At 48.6% G+C, this 17,856-nt stretch overlaps 1 protein-coding gene across 3 annotated transcripts; it reads left to right on the top strand.

Moving 5' to 3' along the window:
• The first annotated feature begins 9,785 nt into the window (after positions 1–9,785).
• ANKRD53 (ankyrin repeat domain 53) lies at positions 9,786–16,480 on the top strand. 3 transcript variants are annotated; one of them, XM_049856474.1, is made up of 6 exons: positions 9,786–10,110; positions 10,473–10,599; positions 10,941–11,140; positions 12,416–12,580; positions 13,040–13,160; positions 14,977–16,480. In XM_049856474.1, the coding sequence occupies exons 1-6, from the start codon at positions 10,058–10,060 to the stop codon at positions 15,682–15,684; spliced, it is 1,374 nt and encodes a 457-aa protein (XP_049712431.1). In that variant the 5' UTR covers positions 9,786–10,057; the 3' UTR covers positions 15,685–16,480. The 3 variants fall into 3 exon arrangements, with proteins under 3 accessions (XP_049712431.1, XP_049712432.1, XP_049712430.1); XM_049856475.1 differs by having other exon boundaries at positions 10,473–10,829; XM_049856473.1 differs by having other exon boundaries at positions 9,786–10,599.
• Positions 16,481–17,856: the final 1,376 nt, after the last annotated feature.

Below are 17,856 nucleotides of genomic sequence, written 5' to 3'. Positions count from 1 at the left end.
CTAGAATTTCCATTTGGTTCTTTTTTATAATTTCTATCTCTTCACTGGGTTATCTCTTTATTGGTAGTCTCTATTTGATGAGACATTGTCATCATACCTTCTTCTACCTTAAGAATGGTTTCCTTTGAACATATAGTCATGTGTTGCTTAATGTCCATGATATGTTCTGTGAAACAGGATGTTATGTGATTTGGACATTGTGTGAACACCTGGTTCCATGGTGTGCAAGGCTCTGGGGCACACAAGCCCAGGGGCTGCTATGCAGCAGTTCCCACTGTGGACACATCAGGAGAGTGCTCAGCCAGTCCTCCCCGGTGCACAGCCCATCAGCCCTATGAAGTTCATGGTGGAGAGGCTCCAGGCACAGGCTGGGCAGCAGAGGAACAGTCTTGGCACAACCTGGCACACCTGAACTGGCTGGGCCCTGCGATGCCTGCTGACCTTGGGCATTCAGGAGCAGGACTGGGTGCCCACTCCTCCCAGCAGCAGGGGTGCCTATTCCTGCAGGTGGGCAGCAGCAGGGCAGGTTCACTGCCAAGTCAGGTTGTGGGTATCCCCCAGAGAGTGTGTGCCAGACCACGGATGTATATGTGGTCAGATGTTGCTTGAATGGACAGTATGTGGCACATAAGTATATTTATAATGGCTGTTTTGAAGTTCCAGTCTGTTGAATCTGATCTCTGGGCCCTCTCACAGGCGGTTCCTGTTGTCTGTTTTTTTTTTCTGCCTATGGATCACATTGTCTTGTTTCATTGTATGTCTTACTATTTTTTTGTTGTTGAAAATTTGACATTTTAGGTAATGTTTGTAGCAACTCTGGATACCGATTTCCCTGATTATTCCCTGACGTTGTTTATTTGTTTAGTGACTTGGATGCTAGTGAAGTCCTTTTCTCCCTCAATGTGAATCCTCTGATATGACTGCTCAGAGGATGCAGCCTTGGAATGGCACTGGTTTTGGCATGACTATTTTTGACTCTCTCTTTTCCTCAGCAGCTTTTAGGCTCTGCTGTTTGCTAATTACAGCCAAGAGGAAGTTATTAGAACAGAACAAGGGAAACTGCATGGTTCAAAATCAGGAAAGATGTGCATCAGGGTTGTATTCTTTCACCATGCTTATTCAGTCTGTATGCTGAGCAAATAATCTGAGAAGCTGGGCTATCTGAAAAAGAATGTGGCATCAGGATTGGTGGAAGACTCATTAACAACCTGTGTTATGCAGATGACACAACCTTGCTTGCTGAAAGTGAAGAAGACTTGAAGCACTTACTGATGAAGATCAAAGAATACAGCCATCAGTATGGATTACACCTCAACATAAAGAAAACAAAAATCCTCACAGCTGGACCAATAAGCAACATCACGATAAATGGAGAGAATATGGAAGTGGTCAAGGATTTCATTTTACTTGGATCTACAATCAAAGCCCATGGAAGCAGCAGTCCAGAAATCAAAAGATACATTGCATTGGGCAAATCTGCTGCAAAGGACCTCTTTAAAGTGTTCAAAAGCAAAGATGTCACTTTTAAGACTAAGGTATGCCTCACCCAAGCCATGGTATTTTCGATCACCTCATGTGCATGCGAAAACAGGACAATGAATAAGGAAGACCAAAGAAGAATTGATGCCTTGGAAATATAGTACTGGCAAAGAATATTGAATATACTATGGACTGCCAAAAGAACAAACAAATCTGTCTGGGAAGAAGTACAGCCAGAAGGCTCCTTAGAGACGAGGATGGCGAAACTTTGTCTCATAAACTTTGGACATGTTATCAGGAGGGATCAGTCCTTGGAAAAGAACATCATGCTTGGTAAAAAGTCAGTGAAATAAAGGAAGACCCTCAACAAGATGGATTAACAGAGTGGCTGCAACAATGGGCAACGATTTTGAGGATGGCACAGGACAGTGTTTCATTCTGTTGTACTTAGGGTCGTTATTAGTCGGAACCGACTTGATGGCACCTAACAAAAACAATTGCTAATTTATTGCTCTATTATTTTCAGTGATGCCCTAGGACAAAAATTGCTTCACAGTCTGATCCAATTAAACTTGGATTCCTTTGTAGAGGTAGTTTTTGAAGTCAGTCTGCGAGGAGGGCTCCTCTTTGCTGTCTCTTTCCTAGTTCTATTAAACTGGCTGGTCTACAGTTTAGCTTGTTGTTTTTTAACCGCTTACTACCAAAATCTCCATTGTTTACAGAGCACTCTTAGGCTTGAACTTGTCTTATTTGAAACACACTCTTTGTCAAATACATAGGTTCCTTTGGGAGTTTTGTAGCTGTCAATTCTTAAGGATTCACTCTCTCCCCTAGTGTAATCCCTGAGTCCCTGCTCTGGAGCTTAAGGCTCCACTTCTCCCTGAGTGATACCCCTTCTTTATAAACAGGACTCTGGGTGGGAGCAGTAACCTCTGGTATTCTCAGCATGCCTCTCCCAGTATTGAACCTCTGCCCTTTGAGTAAGTAAGCAGGCACAAGGGTGATCAGGACTCCAACATTCTCAGCCTGTGAAGTCTGTGGTCCAGCCTCTCGCCCTACGAATGGGGGTTGGGTGGACAAAGGGAGCCCCCAGTCTCTCAGCTGCACTCACCAGAATTTAGCCTCTACATTTCTGAGCTTGTGGAAGGTTGAGAAATGCTGGTGGCCTGCTCATTTCAGTAAGACCAAATCCCTTGAGTAGGTGCTGAGGGGGTAAAGAGTTCCATTTTCTTGGCCAAATACCTGGATTGTGGCTTCAGTCATCACACTGAAGAGCTACAGAAGGAGGGAGTGGGCTATGACTCTAGCAGTACAGGCTCTCATTGTTCTTACTGAGATTTAGTAGATTTTCTTCCATACGTGCTTCCTCATTTGGCTATATGCCCTTAGGATAATTTCCAGAGACTTCTTTTTTTCAAACCCAAGTCTGCTGGCTGCAAAGGCCAGACTTTTTTTTTTAACTTAAAATTTTTTTTTAGGTTTTACTGTGCTTTAGGTGAAAGGAGGTCAGCAGTTCGAATCCACTAGCCTTTCCTTGGAAACCCTATGGGGTAGTTCCACTCTGTCCTATAGGGTCACTATGAGTTGGAATCAACTTGACGGCAACAGGTTTGGTTTTTTGGTTTAGGTGAAAGTTTACAGTGTAAATTAGTTTCTCATTCAAAAATTTACACACAAATTATTTTGTGACATTGGTTGCAATCCCCACAATGTATCAGCACCCTCCCCCTTTCCATTTACACCCTGGGTTCCCTGTGTCCATTCCTTCCAGAGACTTTATATGGTTATTTTTTTATATATAATTCTCGGCAGCTATGGTTGTTTCCTGGGGAGTGGGTCCCCAGAGCTCCTCATGCTACCACTCCAAAAGTTGAATTTAGGGAGAGGGGCTTGACCTCAGCACTCCAGAAAACTTTGAAATTACATTTTGGGTTCCATCTAGGATCATTTGAATTAAGCATGATACTCAGCTGCCAGTCTGACTAAATAACCCGCCTAGAACTGAGCCTCAAAGCAACTGATCTATGAGACTTGAGGAGGGAGGAAGACACCAGCTCCTGCTGATCCTCTGGAATTGCTCTGAGGCTGAAGAAAAGGACCATTCACATTCAGGATATGGGAAGAACAGGTGGGGAAAGGAGCACGTAACTTGGGAATCTGATGTAAGAGATATGGCTTGCTGTCCCTGTCCTGAGCAGGCCCCTTATCCCCATCACATGGTATCCAAATACCTGCTTTCCTCCAGATCTGGTTCCAGCCATCATAATGGTAGGCATTCCCTCTCCCACCTTGAGGACTTGCCTTTGAAGCTTCCTTTCCCCCACCCAGATGGGAGCGTCTACCTCATCAAGACAGCATTATCCTCCCCCCAACAAACTACAAATGAGTATCCCACAGTGCAACCTAAACATCAGTCCTGTTGTTGTTGTATGACTCATAGTGACCCTAAAGGGTTTCCTAGGCTGTAATCTTTACCAGAGCAGATCGCCAGGTCTTTTCTCCCATGGAGCCACTGGGTGGCTTTGAACCACCAAACTTTCGGTTAGTAACCCAACACTTAACCATTGCACCTCACTACCACCACGTCAGAACCCAGACCCACCACCAGAGAACTCCAACTGCTCACAGCCAAGACCCTTTATCTCTGCTACCATCCTTTGGCAAGCACCTCACCAGGCCACAGTGAAAATTGGGTGCCTGCCTCCCCCAGTCCCAGGCCCATCAGAGGGTGTGCACTGCCCAAACAAACTGGCCCCAGCACTTAAAGCATAATCCTCACTGGTCCCAATTATTTGACCCTCAGAAGAATTTAACCTCTGGAGATTTTTGTTAATCAGGCAAATGAAAGTAACAGAAACTCAATCAAAACTAGCTTAAGCTTCAAAAGGAACCTGAGGTGGCTTGGAGAGTTGGGGAGAAGCAGGCATTGCCCCTTGGACCACGAGACAACACATTTCTCTAGGTCTCGCCTCAATTTATCTCTGAGTGTGCCTCCTCCCCTCATCCTTCCATCTCCCTTGCCTGGGAGTTGCAGAGATCAGCTGCCCAAGAACCACATTCTTACCTTCCCCTTCTAGAGAGGAAATCAAATCTTTCCCTGGGAGTTTTCAGCTGTCTGCCCTTCCCATAAGGAGCCCTGGTAGAGACAGTAAGCACAGCCAAAAGCTGCTCAGCCACTATCAAGCAAGACCCGCTCCTCCTGTCCAGCATCATCAAAACCTTGAGTGATAGCATTATGTGTGGCTCAGTTACCGCCTTAAACCAGTCAAACCCAGTTTGCTAGCCTCAAAAGTATCCTAAAGTAACTTGAGCCTCATTAAGACCTACTTGAACATTAAAATCTCCACCCAGGGTGGAACTTATTTGCCATTTTCTGTACATGCTAAAGAAAAAAATGCAATTTGTCTTACTGCGACTGCTCACCATGATAACCTATATAGACCATGATGTTTGTGTGTACTTCCTTGCAAAGGCCGGTATAAAAGGTTCCGCCTCCCTTTGTTCGGGGAGCTTGACTTGAGGTATACACCTCCTTGCTCCTTGCCTGCCCACTTGCAATAAATGCTCTTCTTCCATCCTCACCTCAGTGTGTCTTTATTGATGAGAAGCCGTACCAGGCAGGACCTCCTTTGGATAATAGTGGTGCAACAGTTAAGCAGTCACCTGCTAACTGGAAGGTTGGCAGTTCAAAACAAGCCAGTAGCTCTGGCTCCGAGGGAGGAAGTCCTGGAGATCTGCTCCTGTAAAGATACAACCTAGAAAATCCTATGGGGAAGTACTACTCTGTCACATAGGGTTGCTATGAGTTGAAAATCAACTCATGGCACCTAACAGCAAGTCCTCCCTAGGGTCCCACCTCTGTTGTTATACCAGGCACTGTCTCCCTGCCTAGCAGCATGGCTCTGGCCTAGGGGTCTTTAGGGTGGGGCATCCTTTCCTCCCAAGGACTCTGCTCCCTCAGGATCACCTGCACCCTTTAGCCTCTCTAGGAAGGGGACTGAGGCAGCAATGCCTCAAAGTCGCTTTCTACCTTGGCTGCACATGAGAATTCCCTGGGTTACTTTACAAAATAGCAATGCACAAGCCCCAGACCAGATCAGTTCATCTGAATCTTCAGGCGTGAGACCCCTGCATTGGTACTTCTTTCCCTAGGTGATCCTAACATATGGCCAGGGTTGCACACCACTGTAGAGAGACTGCAAGATACCCAGGTAAATGTGAAGAGGTCTTGAGATGTGCCCTCCACCCCAATATACACACAGGGTCCTATTGTCATTAAGATCCTAATACCCCAGAAGCAACAGTAGCTGGCAGAATACCCCAGCTACCAGAAAATCTTCGAACTTCATCCCTGTAAAGCAATGACACATCATCTTAAATTAGTTAATTATCTTAAATTAATTTGAAGCCAGTTGCTAAGGCCCCACCTGGACAGATAGCCAGCATGATTTGCTGGTTTTTAAGGCCCTTGGGAGGCAAGTAAGCTCTGGGAAGAGGTTTTCCTGGGAAGGAGATGCATTTCTGGGTGGAGAATCTGAATTTTTGTCCCTCCTTGAAAGTCATCATGGCTTTAAGGGATCTTCTCCCCTCCTTAGATGTCCCCAGTGGAAATACCTGAATGTTGGGGTGCAGAAGGGAGAAAGTGGTGAGAAGTGGGAGGTGTGGTCAGGCATACCCAGAGCTGACCAGGGTCTCAGTAGCTCTGTGATAAGCTTGGGGTCATCTTCCTGAGGAGTGGGATGCGGATGGTTCAATAAGGCTCAATACTGATTCCGTAAACATTTATTGCTCAGCTACTATATGTTGTGAAAAGTTAAAAGGCAAACTAGGCAAACTAAGGAAAGTATTGACAACAAATATACTAATGGGTTAAAAAAAAAAGTCAAACCAAACCCATTGCCTTTGAGTAGATTCTGACTCATAGTGACCCTATAGGACAGAGTAGAACTACCCTATAGGGTTTCCAAGGCTGTAATTTTTACGGAAGCAGACCGTGACACCTTTCTCCAGCAGAGTGGGCTGGTGGATTCGAACAGCCAACCTTTTGGTTAGCAGCTGTCTCAGTCATCTAGTGCTGCTGTTAACAGAAATACCACAAGCGGATGGCTTTAACAAACAAATTTATTCTCTCACAGCCTAGTCAGCTAGAAGTCCAAATTCAGGGCGTCAGCTCCAGGGGAAGGCTTCTCCTGGGCTCTGGCTCTGGAGGAAGGCCCTTGTCATCAATCTTCCCCCCCGACTAGGAGCTTCTCTGCTCAGGAACCCTGGATCCAAAGGACATGCTCTGCTCCCGGCACTGCTTTCTAGGTGGTATAAGGTCCCTCTGTCTCTCTATCTCAAAAGAGATTGGCTCAAGACACCATCCAATTTTGTAGACTGAGTCCTGCCTCATTAACATAACTGCCCCCATCCCACCTCATTAATATCATAAGAGGTAGGGTTTACGACACATAAAATCTCATCGGATGACAAAATGATGGACAATCACAGAATAATGGGAATCATGGCCTACAAATTGATAAACATATTTTCGGGGGACACAATTGAATCCATGACCGCAGCTGAGCTCTTTAAGTACTGTGCCACCATGGTTCCTTTTACTAAAGGGTTACTAGGTTAATGAGTTTTACAAATCAATAAGAAACAAAGCAAGACCCTCAAGAACAATGTGAATAAAGAGATAGTGCACAGAAGATAAATTAATAATTTATTATAAATAAATTTTATTTATTAATTTTTAATACATAAAAATTAATGTTTAGCCCTTGCCAGTCGATGAATCAGAAGGGACTCGACAGCAGTGGGGTTTTTTTTTTTTTTTAAGTAATCGAAGAGCCAAATAAAAAGAGAACACCATTTCCACTACCAAATTAGGAAGCACTGATTTGAAATCACAATATCCAAATGCTAGCAATGGTTTGAATAGTTCCTTTTTTTTTTTTCCAAAAAATTTTAAGTAACAGTTTTATTTTGTCTTATTCTATCATAGTCTTAGAACAGGAAGTGCTATATTTATGATTTCTTTTTTTTTAAATAATTTTTATTGAGCTTTAAGTGAACGTTTACAAATCAAGTCAGTCTGTCACATATAAGCTTATACACACCTTACTCCATACTCCCACTTACTCTCCCCCTAATGAGTCAGCCCTTCCAATCTCTCCTTTCATTACTATTTTGCCAGCTTCCAACCCTCTCTATCCTCCTATCTCCCCTCCAGACAGGAGATGCCAACACAGTCTCAAGTGTCTACCTGATACAAATAGCTCACTCTTCATTAGCATCTCTCTGCTACCCACTGTCCAGTCCCTTCCATGTCTGATGAGTTGTCTTCAGGAATGGTTCCTGTCCTGGGCCAACAGAAGGTTTGGGGACCATGACCGCCGGGATTCCTCTAGTCTCAGTCAGACCATTAAGTCTGGTCTTTTTATGAGAATTTGGGGTCTGCATCCCACTGATCTCCTGCTCCCTCAGGGATTCTCTGTTGTGCTCCCTGTCAGGGCAGTCATCGGTTGTGGCCAGGCACCAACTAGTTCTTCTGGTCTCAGAATGATGTAAGTCTCTGGTTCATGTGGCCCTTTCTGTCTCTTGGGCTCATAGTTATCGTGTGACCTTGGTGTTCATTCTCCTTTGATCCAGGTAGGTTGAGACCAATTGATGCATCTTAGATGGCTGCTTGTTAGCATTTAAGACCCCAGACGCCACATTTCAAAGTGGGATGCAGAATGTTTTCATAATAGAATTATTTTGCCAATTGACTTAGAAGTCCCCTTAAACCATGGTCCCCAAACCCCTGCCCTTGCTCCGCTGACCTTTGAAGCATTCATTTTATCCCAGAAACTTCTTTGCTTTTGGTCCAGTCCAGTTGAGCCGACCTTCCATGTATTGAGTATTGTCCTTCCCTTCACCTAAAGTAGTTTTCTTATCTACTAACTAATCAGTAAAAAACCCTCTCCCACCCTCCCTCCCCGCCTCGTAACCACAAAAGTATGTGTTCTTCTCAGTTTATACTATTTCTCAAGATCTTATAATAGTGGTCTTATACAATATTTGTCCTTTTGCCTCTAATTTCACTCAGCATAATGCCTTCCAGATTCCTCCACGTTATGAAATGTTTCACAGAGTCGTCACTGTTCTTTATCGATGCGTAGTATTCCATTGTATGAATATACCACAATTTATTTAACCATTCATCCGTTGATGGACACCTTGGTTGCTTCCAGCTTTTTGCTATTGTAAACAGAGCTGCAATAAACATGGGTGTGCATATATCTGTTTGTGTGAAGGCTCTTATTTCTCTAGGGTATATTCCGAGGAGTGGGATTTCTGGGTTGTATGGTAGTTCTATTTCTAATCCTCTTTTAATAATAGCAAATTCATAGCGCTTACTCTGCCAGCGCTGTTCTCACTGCTCCACTCCTTGTGAAGTAGGTACTATGATTTCAATGTGACTGATGCACAAACCAAAACACACAGGGCCAGTAACTTTCCCAGTCAGTGAATCTCTTTTACTGCAAGTGGAAAGCAATTTGGAAGCAGGCAACAACAGCTAATGGAGCCCTAGTGATGCAGTAGTTAAGCGCTTGGTTACCCAGGTCGGCGGTTGGAACCTACCAGCCGTTCTGCAGGACAAATATGTGGCAGTCTGTTTCCATAAGGATTTACAACTTTGGAAACCCTATGGGGCAGTTCTATTCCATCCTATAGGGTCCCTATGAGTCAGAAGTGACTCGACCTCAATGGGTTTGGCTTCTGAACAGCTAAAAAATTTTCAAGCCCTTTGATTTAGAAGTTCTACCCTGTCCTGTAGGGTGCTAAGAGTCGGAATCGACTCGACGGCACTGGGTTTTTGATTTAGTAATTCTACTTTCAGGAATCCAACCTAAGAAAAGAACCAGAGATGAGCCCGTATTTTTTTTTTAGCGCATGCGAAACTACAGCACATCCATTATGATGGCTGGGCTATTGTTGCGTCACAAGGTATGTTTAGTGCGCGAAACGACGCTAGGAGCCAATTCATATTGCAATAAATGAAGAGAGGTGCCAAAATGTATCTATGATGCGCATATATATCCCAACAGACTGATTTCTGTGGATGGTGGGATTACGATTTTTCATTTCCTCATGGTACTTTTGTTTTTTACAATCAGCATTTATTACTTTTATAATCAGAAACAAAAGATAAATGTCTTTTTTGTTTGTTGTTTGTGTGACGGTGTTTCAGAGACCAGTGGGCTGGGCCAGTGGGATAGGGAACGTTGGATAGGGACAAGCTGGCCCGGTGGCTCCTCCCAAAGCCAAGCTGCGAGTTGGGAGCCGCGGCGGGCCGGGCCCGGAGGCGTCTGAGCTCTGGCCCTCGTGCGAGAGAGGGGCCCGGGCCCGCGTTCGTCACTAACGCCGGGGCAGGGCGGCCAGCAGGGGAGGAGCGGCCTGGGGGTCCCAGGAGGTCGGGGAGGTGAACCGCCCTGCGCGGCTCCGAGTTCCAGCCGCGGACGACTCTGCTGGGGGCCCTGCGGCACCGGCGGTTCTCACCCGCGGGGGACCGGGGTGGCGGGGAGCCCAGTGCTGGCCAAGTCCAGGAATGACCATGCGGCGGACGGAGAAAGCCCTCTCAAAGGCCCCCAGACACTTCAGGTGGGATAGGGGAAAACGTGGTCCTGATGTTGGAGCGCAGGCAGGGCCATGGCACACCCACTAAGCGTCCCCGCGCTCCTGGAGGGGCAGGGCCTGGTGCGGGCAGGAATCGACCGAGCTGAGCTAGAAGCTCGGGGAGGGGGCTGGGATCGGGCTCACTTGAGCCGCTGTCTCAAGGCCTTCCGGTTCAGCCAGCCCTGGCCTCTTTTCCATAAACGCCTCCGGAGGCAAGGGACTGCCCTCATCCACGCTGGCGCCCCTCCGCAGCGCCGCCCCAGCCTCCCCGAGGGGGCACCCCGCCAGGACGCCGTCCACGCCCGCTGCCCTTTCCTTGCTCAGCCCCAGTCCCATGTTCACACTAGCCTCAAGGAGGAGTCCGGCCAGAGGGAGACTGGGAACTATGAGTTATTCGCGGCCGCGGTGGGCAACGTCGAATGGCTGCGGTTCTGTTTGAGTCGGAACACTGGGGAAATCCCAGCAGACAGCAAGGTAAGGAAGGCCTTGGAGAGTGGGGGGCAAGGACCGAGCTCTCTCCCACCCTGCCAAGGGCTCCTTACATAGTGGTCTCCTGAAGAACATGTGACTTTGGAGCATCCAGAGATACCCTTTTCTCTGTAAAACACGATCATCCTAATTCACCTTCCAGCCACGGAAGGGGCCACTTTGGGTCAGCAAGGTAGAGTGAGCTGATGTGCACACACCTGGAGTAGGAGATGGAAGTGAGCAATTCCCAGGGGCACAGGGAAAGAAGTTGCTATATAGGTTAGGTTGTGGACTCTGGGACCCCAATTCCTGCTCAACCTCCCCCTGCCCTCTTTTGGCCCCTGCAGGGCTTCACCGCCATCCACTTTGCAGCCCAGCGGGGCAAGCTTGCATGCCTGCAGGTCTTGGTGGAGGAATACAAGTTTCCTGTGAACCAACCCACCAACAATGGCCAGACCCCCCTGCACCTAGTTGTCCACAGGGACAACAAGACCATGGTCCTCCCCTGCATTCACTATCTGCTCAAGAAAAAGGCGAACATCAATGCGTGAGTCCAGCCTGCATCAGGAGGGTGGCCTGCAGGCTAGATAGGTAGGAACCCCTCTTCCAGGCAGGCAGACCCATGCAGGACAGGCAGAAGGGCTGTGGAGGGTGACAAGGATTGGGTCTCACATGAAGCAGTCAGTGCGCCCACATGGCATAGTGGTTTAAGAGACTGGGCTTTGGGAGAAGACAGACCTAGTCCACATCCCAATTTTGCCACTTGCTAGCAAGCAGCAGGACCATGGGCAAGTCAACCTCTAAGCCTCATTCTTGTGGTTGCCAAACTTATCTGTACATTGGAATCACCTGGAGAGCTTCAAAAACACCAATGCCTGTGTTCCAACCTAAAGGTTGGGATATAATTGGTCTGGGATGTGGTGGGCTTTGGGAGAGGGTGTGGTCTTAAAAGATCACCAGGTATTACTAATTTGCAACCAAGTTTGGGAACCACTGAATCAGTGTCTTCCACTGAAATGGTCAGGATGGTAGTACCTATCACGTGTGGCTGCTGTGATGATTGAGAAATGCATGGAAAAAAGTGCATGGCATATAAGAGACTGTGTTCATTCAGAATATTTACTGAGCATGCATTGTGGCTAAGCACTGTGCCAGGGTTTGGGGACTAACAGTGAACAATGAAATGGTCCCTGCGCTCATGAAGCAGACATACTAGCACAGGAGCAGAGAGCAAATTAGCAAACTAATAAATGAATAAATAATGGCAGAACATGGTAAATGGCTATGAAGGGTGATGGGGTGGGGAGTAAAGAAGGCAGAGGTTTTAATTTGGAAGGGGCTGTCACCTCTAAGAAGGGGACATTTAAATTGGGACCTGACGGCTGAGAGGGATCCAACCATTCAAGGAGCCTGGGAAAAGTGTTCCAGGCAGAAGGAACGCCGTGCATAAAGGCTATGTGTGGGGAAGGAGTGGGGCGAGGTCAGGGGAAGAGATGAAGAGGCAGAGCCCAGACTGTGCAGGACTGTGAGGTATGGCAAGGCAGCACCTGGTTTCAGAGTGGATAAAACAAGTAGTGTATAAGCTTCCACCAATCGAGGTCTCCTTCCAGCAGTTCCTAACTGCCATACACCTCCTATAACCTCTTATAATCAGACTCCTTCATTTTGTCCAATCCCTCCTTCTATAGTTGTGGAAATGGAGATACAGAGAGGAGAAGGAACGTGGTCAGGGTCACCCAGTGGGCTGGAGGCAGAGCAGGGCCTGGAAGTGGGTTGCCCACCTATCTGATGTCTTTCCTTTCTTCCCTCTTCCCTCCTACAGTCAAACACAAAGTGGCCGCACTCCCCTGCACATGGCAGCCCGTGAGGGCCTGTTGGGGTGTTTGAAGGTCCTGGTAGAGAATGGTGCCAATGTCCATGCCCAAGATGCCATGGGCTGCAAACCCATCGACCTATGCAAAATATGGAACCACCGCACCTGTGCCCGGTGAGGGTGTGAGAACCACCCACAGCCTGTCACTCCTCTCCTCTCCCAGCCCTTTTCCTAAGGTTCTCTCCCAAGGCTAAGCATTTGAGTCTGGGAAGCCAGGTAGCCTGTCTTCTATAGGCTGGGAAGTAAGTCTACTGAAGAGGCCCCCTGCCCAAGGTATTATTCCCAGGCCTTTCCACAGGGCCGCACCCCTTTGGGTTTAGCGTTGCCCTCCCTCACTGCTCAGGGCCCTTGGCTCCTCAGCAGAAGGGTGATGAGGCTATCAGATACCTTCCTCTCGCCTCAAAGGAAGTACAGTTAGCCAGAGGCCCTGGGCAGTGGGGGTGGGTCATCTTGCTCATCTCATCTCTGGCAGCTCCCTCCCACCTCCATCCGGGCACTCAAAAGCTAACAGTTTTTCCAGCCCACAATGAAACTCAGTCACTATGGGATGACAAGCCCCTACCTTGGCACCAGGTTCTTGAAGCATGCCATGTGGAAACGGGACAAGAAGGACTTTGCCCGTGAGATGGAGGACCTGAAGAGGCTCAAGGACAGGCTGATCCTCTTGGAGCGGCATTACCTGATTGAGTATCAGGTAAGGAGTAGGCCAGGCAGGGGTGCCAGGTATCAGGTGCTACCAAGGCAGGTAAGCACAGAAGGCAGTGAACCACACAGTGTGGTCAGAAGCACTCCCACTGAGAAAGAGCCTTCCCCCTTCCCCATACTCTGGCTGAAATTCCACCATTATAAACCGCTCCTTTAGGTCAAAAGTCTTGTCCTCTGTTAAAAAGGAAATGCAGCTTCAGTTACCAGTACCAGTTGTTGACAAGATTCCAACTCATGGCAACCCCATGGAGCTCCCCCTAGTGCACTGCCTCCTGCTGGATGAGGAGGAAAACCTCTGAGACCCAGGCCCTGCCTTTACTGGGACTTATGTTCTGGTTAAAAAGATCCATCCCTCCTTCCAACAGACACTGAGCACTCACCCTGTGCTTGGCACCTGAACCCCGAGGCTCCAAAGGCAAACAAGATGTGGTTTCCACACTCGAGGAACTTGCAATCTAGCAGGGGAGGCAGGTTATATTCCCACAGAGAAGGAGGCGGTTTGGAAGGGTACCCCAGAAGGGATGATGCTTGAGAGGAGTTTTTAAATTAGGCAGCAGTTGGCCATGTGACGTAGGAAAGGGCTGACCTGTAGGAAGGCAATATGGGCACATGGAAGCATGGTGTATGCAGAGAAGTGCAAATTCCATATGGCAGGGAATCAGGTGTGTGTTGGAGATCGACAAGCTAGAGCTCTGGCAGGGGCCCAGACCATGAAGGACCTTGGCTGGGAAAGAAAAAGGGGACTAGCTAAAGGATTTTAAGCAGGCGTAATTACATAGGATGCAAGAAACAGAAAAGCCAGAAAGGTGTTGGAGATCATAAGGGGAATCCAGAGGTAAGGAGGACTTCAGGGTTGGCTAAACCTAATACTCCAGCTGTTCCATCTCCATTTCTGTTGTTTTCTCAGCCCGAAACGCCTCTTTGTCAGTGTCATCAGCCCTTGCAATCACACTGTTCCTGGGGCTGTAACTCTCCCAGAAGCCCCTTGCAATTCTCCCCTCATCTCTCACTTCCCTAGAGCTAAGGGCAAGTCATATGCTGAATGACTTAGGTCTGAGGCAAGGCTGATGGAATTATTATGATTGGCTTAGCCTAATCAGAGCCTACCCTTGGAGCTGGGTCAATCTCCAAACCACCTGAGCAACAGAGGCTGGAAAGAGACACAGACAACAGGATAGAGTCGGGGGAGGTTCTGTGACAAGTTGAAGGTTCAACTCCAGCGAAGGCAAGGTCAGAGAGCTACAGTGAGTCATCAGCGCCCAGCCTGGAAAGCCAGCCAAGTGTATCCTCCCCTACTGACTTCTCAAGGCCCACAGCTTCCAGATTTGCTCCATTCAGTTCCAGGCATTCCAAACCTTTCAGCATTATTCCAGGGTCAAGGATGCAGTTTTCACTTCTCATTTGCCTTTTCCCCCTCAGACCAAAGACTATCCTAGGGCAGGACATGTCTCCACTATCAGATGAGGGGCTACTTTGGTGGTGGCGTTGGGGTCATCTCCCCTATTAGACTGGAGGTGCCCCCTAGGGCAGACTGCCCTCCCCTGAAGATGAAAGCCTCACCTAGAGTGAAGGCTGTATCTCCCCTGTGGAAGAGTCTTTTGTCTCCCCGACCAACTCAGAAGCTCCCTTAGGGCAAAAGTTGTCTCCCCATAAGGCAGGTGTTTCTCCCGTCAGGCTCCTCTGAGGTAAGGGCTGTATCTGGTCAAGACTGGATGATTCCAACAGCTATAGCCACAGGGCCTCCTTCCACAGACGCACAGGGGGAGCAGCCCTCCACGACTATCCTGTGCCCACTGTTGTTGCAGAAAGAGTGTGAAGCCCTGAATGAAGCTGATTTCAAGAAGTGGCTCCACTGCAAGCTGCTGCTGGCCCGCAACACCAAGCAGGCACCTGGTGCCTCACCTTCAGCCACTGCCCCCACAAAGACCCCCAAGTGCCCTGGATCGCAGCCTTCTAAGAGCTATCACCCCTTCCTGAAGGCACGCCTGCGACACAAGCCACAGCCCACACTGCAGCCCATGGGAGCACGAATATCCTCGCTGTATAGGCCGTCCATAGTCACACGGCCTAAGCTGTGGAGCCAATGCAGTAACCCTGCCAGAGTCCCCACCGCCAAGATCGGCTACCCGCAGGGCATCCACCTGAGTGTGCAGCTAGACCCCACCCAGGAGCATGACTTATGCAACTTCGTGAAGGTGAGCCCCGACGGGCAAGGAGGCGCGCTGCTGCACACAGTTACTGGCCGCCTGGTGGCACCTGTGCCCCAACTGCCTTTTGAAGTCGTGGTCCATGAGCTGTACCCCTCGCAGCAGCCATACAGGATGAAGGTACCCCAGGGTTTCTACCCCATCAGCTTGAGGGACGTGCCCCGGAAGTGGCGCCTGGGTGACAGCACCTTCTGGACAGACACTTTGGCCATGAACCTGCGTGAGACATTTGATGAAACGTTCCTGACAGCGCTGCGTGCTCATCAAGGACTTCCCATCCTGCCCTTGCCCGAAGTTTCCCCATAAAGTTATTTTGGCAGCCTCTGGGTATGATAATTCCATGTTGCAGGTGGGGAGGAAACGGAGGTACCATGCACACTCGGCTCCTCACTCTCAAGCTCAAGGTTAGGAGCTGTCCCCTCCCCCAATAGGCTAGATCTCAGGCCTTCTTTCTCTCTACAAAGCAATCTCTTGGGCCCTGGGGGGATCCAACTTAGGAAACAGCCCCAGGGCTCAGAGTGGAGGTTAGTCACTTTCTGGTGCCCTAGCATCGTAAAAGTGGCTTTCTAGTCCCCAGTGTGCCCCATCCAATCACCAGGGACAAGGCTCCCAGGACAGAGCGACCACTGGGAAAACTGCGTTTTTGTTCAGACTAGGTCCTTCCTGCTTCAGGCTCCATGCCTACACTCTTCATCTCTAGGTCCAGAACAGGGTGAAGAACTATTAATCTGTCACCCTGGCACAGGCTTCCCTGCTACTGTGGGGGGCCATTCTTTATTTCCAGCTGCCACTGAGGTTTCTGCAGTTGAGGGAGGCACACCACATCTGTGGCAGAGAGGATCTGTGGCTTCAGTCTGAGACTCCAGAAGCATTTGTACTTCCTCTAGGAAGTGATCCTGGGTCCCCTGCTGTCCCCTGTACACATCACTACAATTCATTCATTAGATAAACATTTATTGAGTGCTTTCTATGTGCCAGGCAGCAAGCCGAGCACTGTAAATACAAAAATTGAAGGACAGTCCCTGCCCTCAAAGAGCTTACAGTCTAGTAGGGAGACAGACCAGTAAGCAGGGAAGTAAGCCCAGAGTGATCTGAATGCTGGCGTGGGGGTGGGGGTGGGGGTGGAGGTAGGAGAGGGAACAATCAAAGCTGCTTAAAAGAAGTGAAATATAAGTTGACAGAGAAGTTACCCAGGTAAGCGAAAGAAAGGGGAATCAAAGTGGCAAGAGACAACTTGCCATGGCATCTCTGGATACAGGAGGCTGGTACCCAGAGTGCAAGAAGGAAGTGATGAAGCCAGAGAGGCAAGCAGGGACCAGGACACAAGCGTCTCAAAAGCCATGCTAAGGGGTCTGGACTTTATCCTGAGGGCAGTGGGGAGCCATGGAAGGTTCTGAGCAAAGAAGCAACTTGATCAACTATGCATTTTAGAAAGACAACTCTGGTCGTGGGACAGAGAAGCAGGAGGCTGTCACAAAAAAAATCCAGGTGAAAGCTGATGGCAGCGGGAGTGGCTCGAACCAAGAGGTGTTAAGCAGGTAGAGTTGGCAGTTTGTAGAATTGGATGTGAGGGCAGAAAGAGGAAGCAGTGATGGAAAGCAGGTTTCTGGTCTGGCTTCTGAGTGATCTTAGGGTCAAGACAGGTACCAAAAGGGGTAGGTTTGTGAAGACAGCAACAAGTGCCATCTGGGCCATGAACTTGAATTCCCTGTGAACCCAGAAGTTCAGAAGATCAAAAGGAGGTTGGGGTTGGAGGTCAACTCTCGATTTCTTGGTAGAGTCCTTGAAGCCATCAGCATGGATGGGCTCCCTGTCTCAAGACAGAACCCTGAGAAGCCCCATTATGCATGAGGCAAGTGGAAAAGCCTGCACAGGAGACTGAAAGGAACAGCCAGAGAGGTAAGAGGAAAACCAGCTGAGTGTTGTGCCACAGAGGCCAGGGAAGTATGATTCAGGAAGCACGGGGTGATCGATCAGCCAAGTTAGATAAAACATGAGAAGAGTCCACTGATTCTAGCACAGGAAGGGCACTGGCACTCCCCATGAAAGCACTGGCAGTGGAGTGAGTGGAACGGGGCAAAGCCACATCGTCTGGGTGAGGGACAAAGTAGTGGATGGCAGGAGTGAGCAGAGCCAGTTGCCAGCCCGTTGGTGAGGATGACGTTTGTCTACCTTGTCCTTGTCTGCATAGAAGAAAAGGGCCTGGCAATCTCGTTCCCACTGACAGATGAAGACCAGAATGTGCTACCCTCCCAGGGAAAGCGGAGGGCTGGTATTTTTAAGAGAATGGGAAATGCTAAAGGCAAGGAAATGAATGGCTATGGTGGGACCTCAGAAATGATGTAGAAGAAAGATTTTCAAGCACAGGGGTCTTCCCAGTGGCTTAAAGGTACTCCACGTGTGCAGTCTGTCTCCACACCTGCCAGCCTGGCTTTGAGGTATAGGACATGGCCAGTGATGGCTCTCATGGGGACTTCA

Source organism: Elephas maximus, chromosome 17, assembly GCF_024166365.1.
Source record: "Elephas maximus indicus isolate mEleMax1 chromosome 17, mEleMax1 primary haplotype, whole genome shotgun sequence".
Taxonomy (NCBI): Eukaryota; Metazoa; Chordata; class Mammalia; order Proboscidea; family Elephantidae; genus Elephas; species Elephas maximus.
This window is presented reverse-complemented; position numbering and strand designations above follow the sequence as displayed.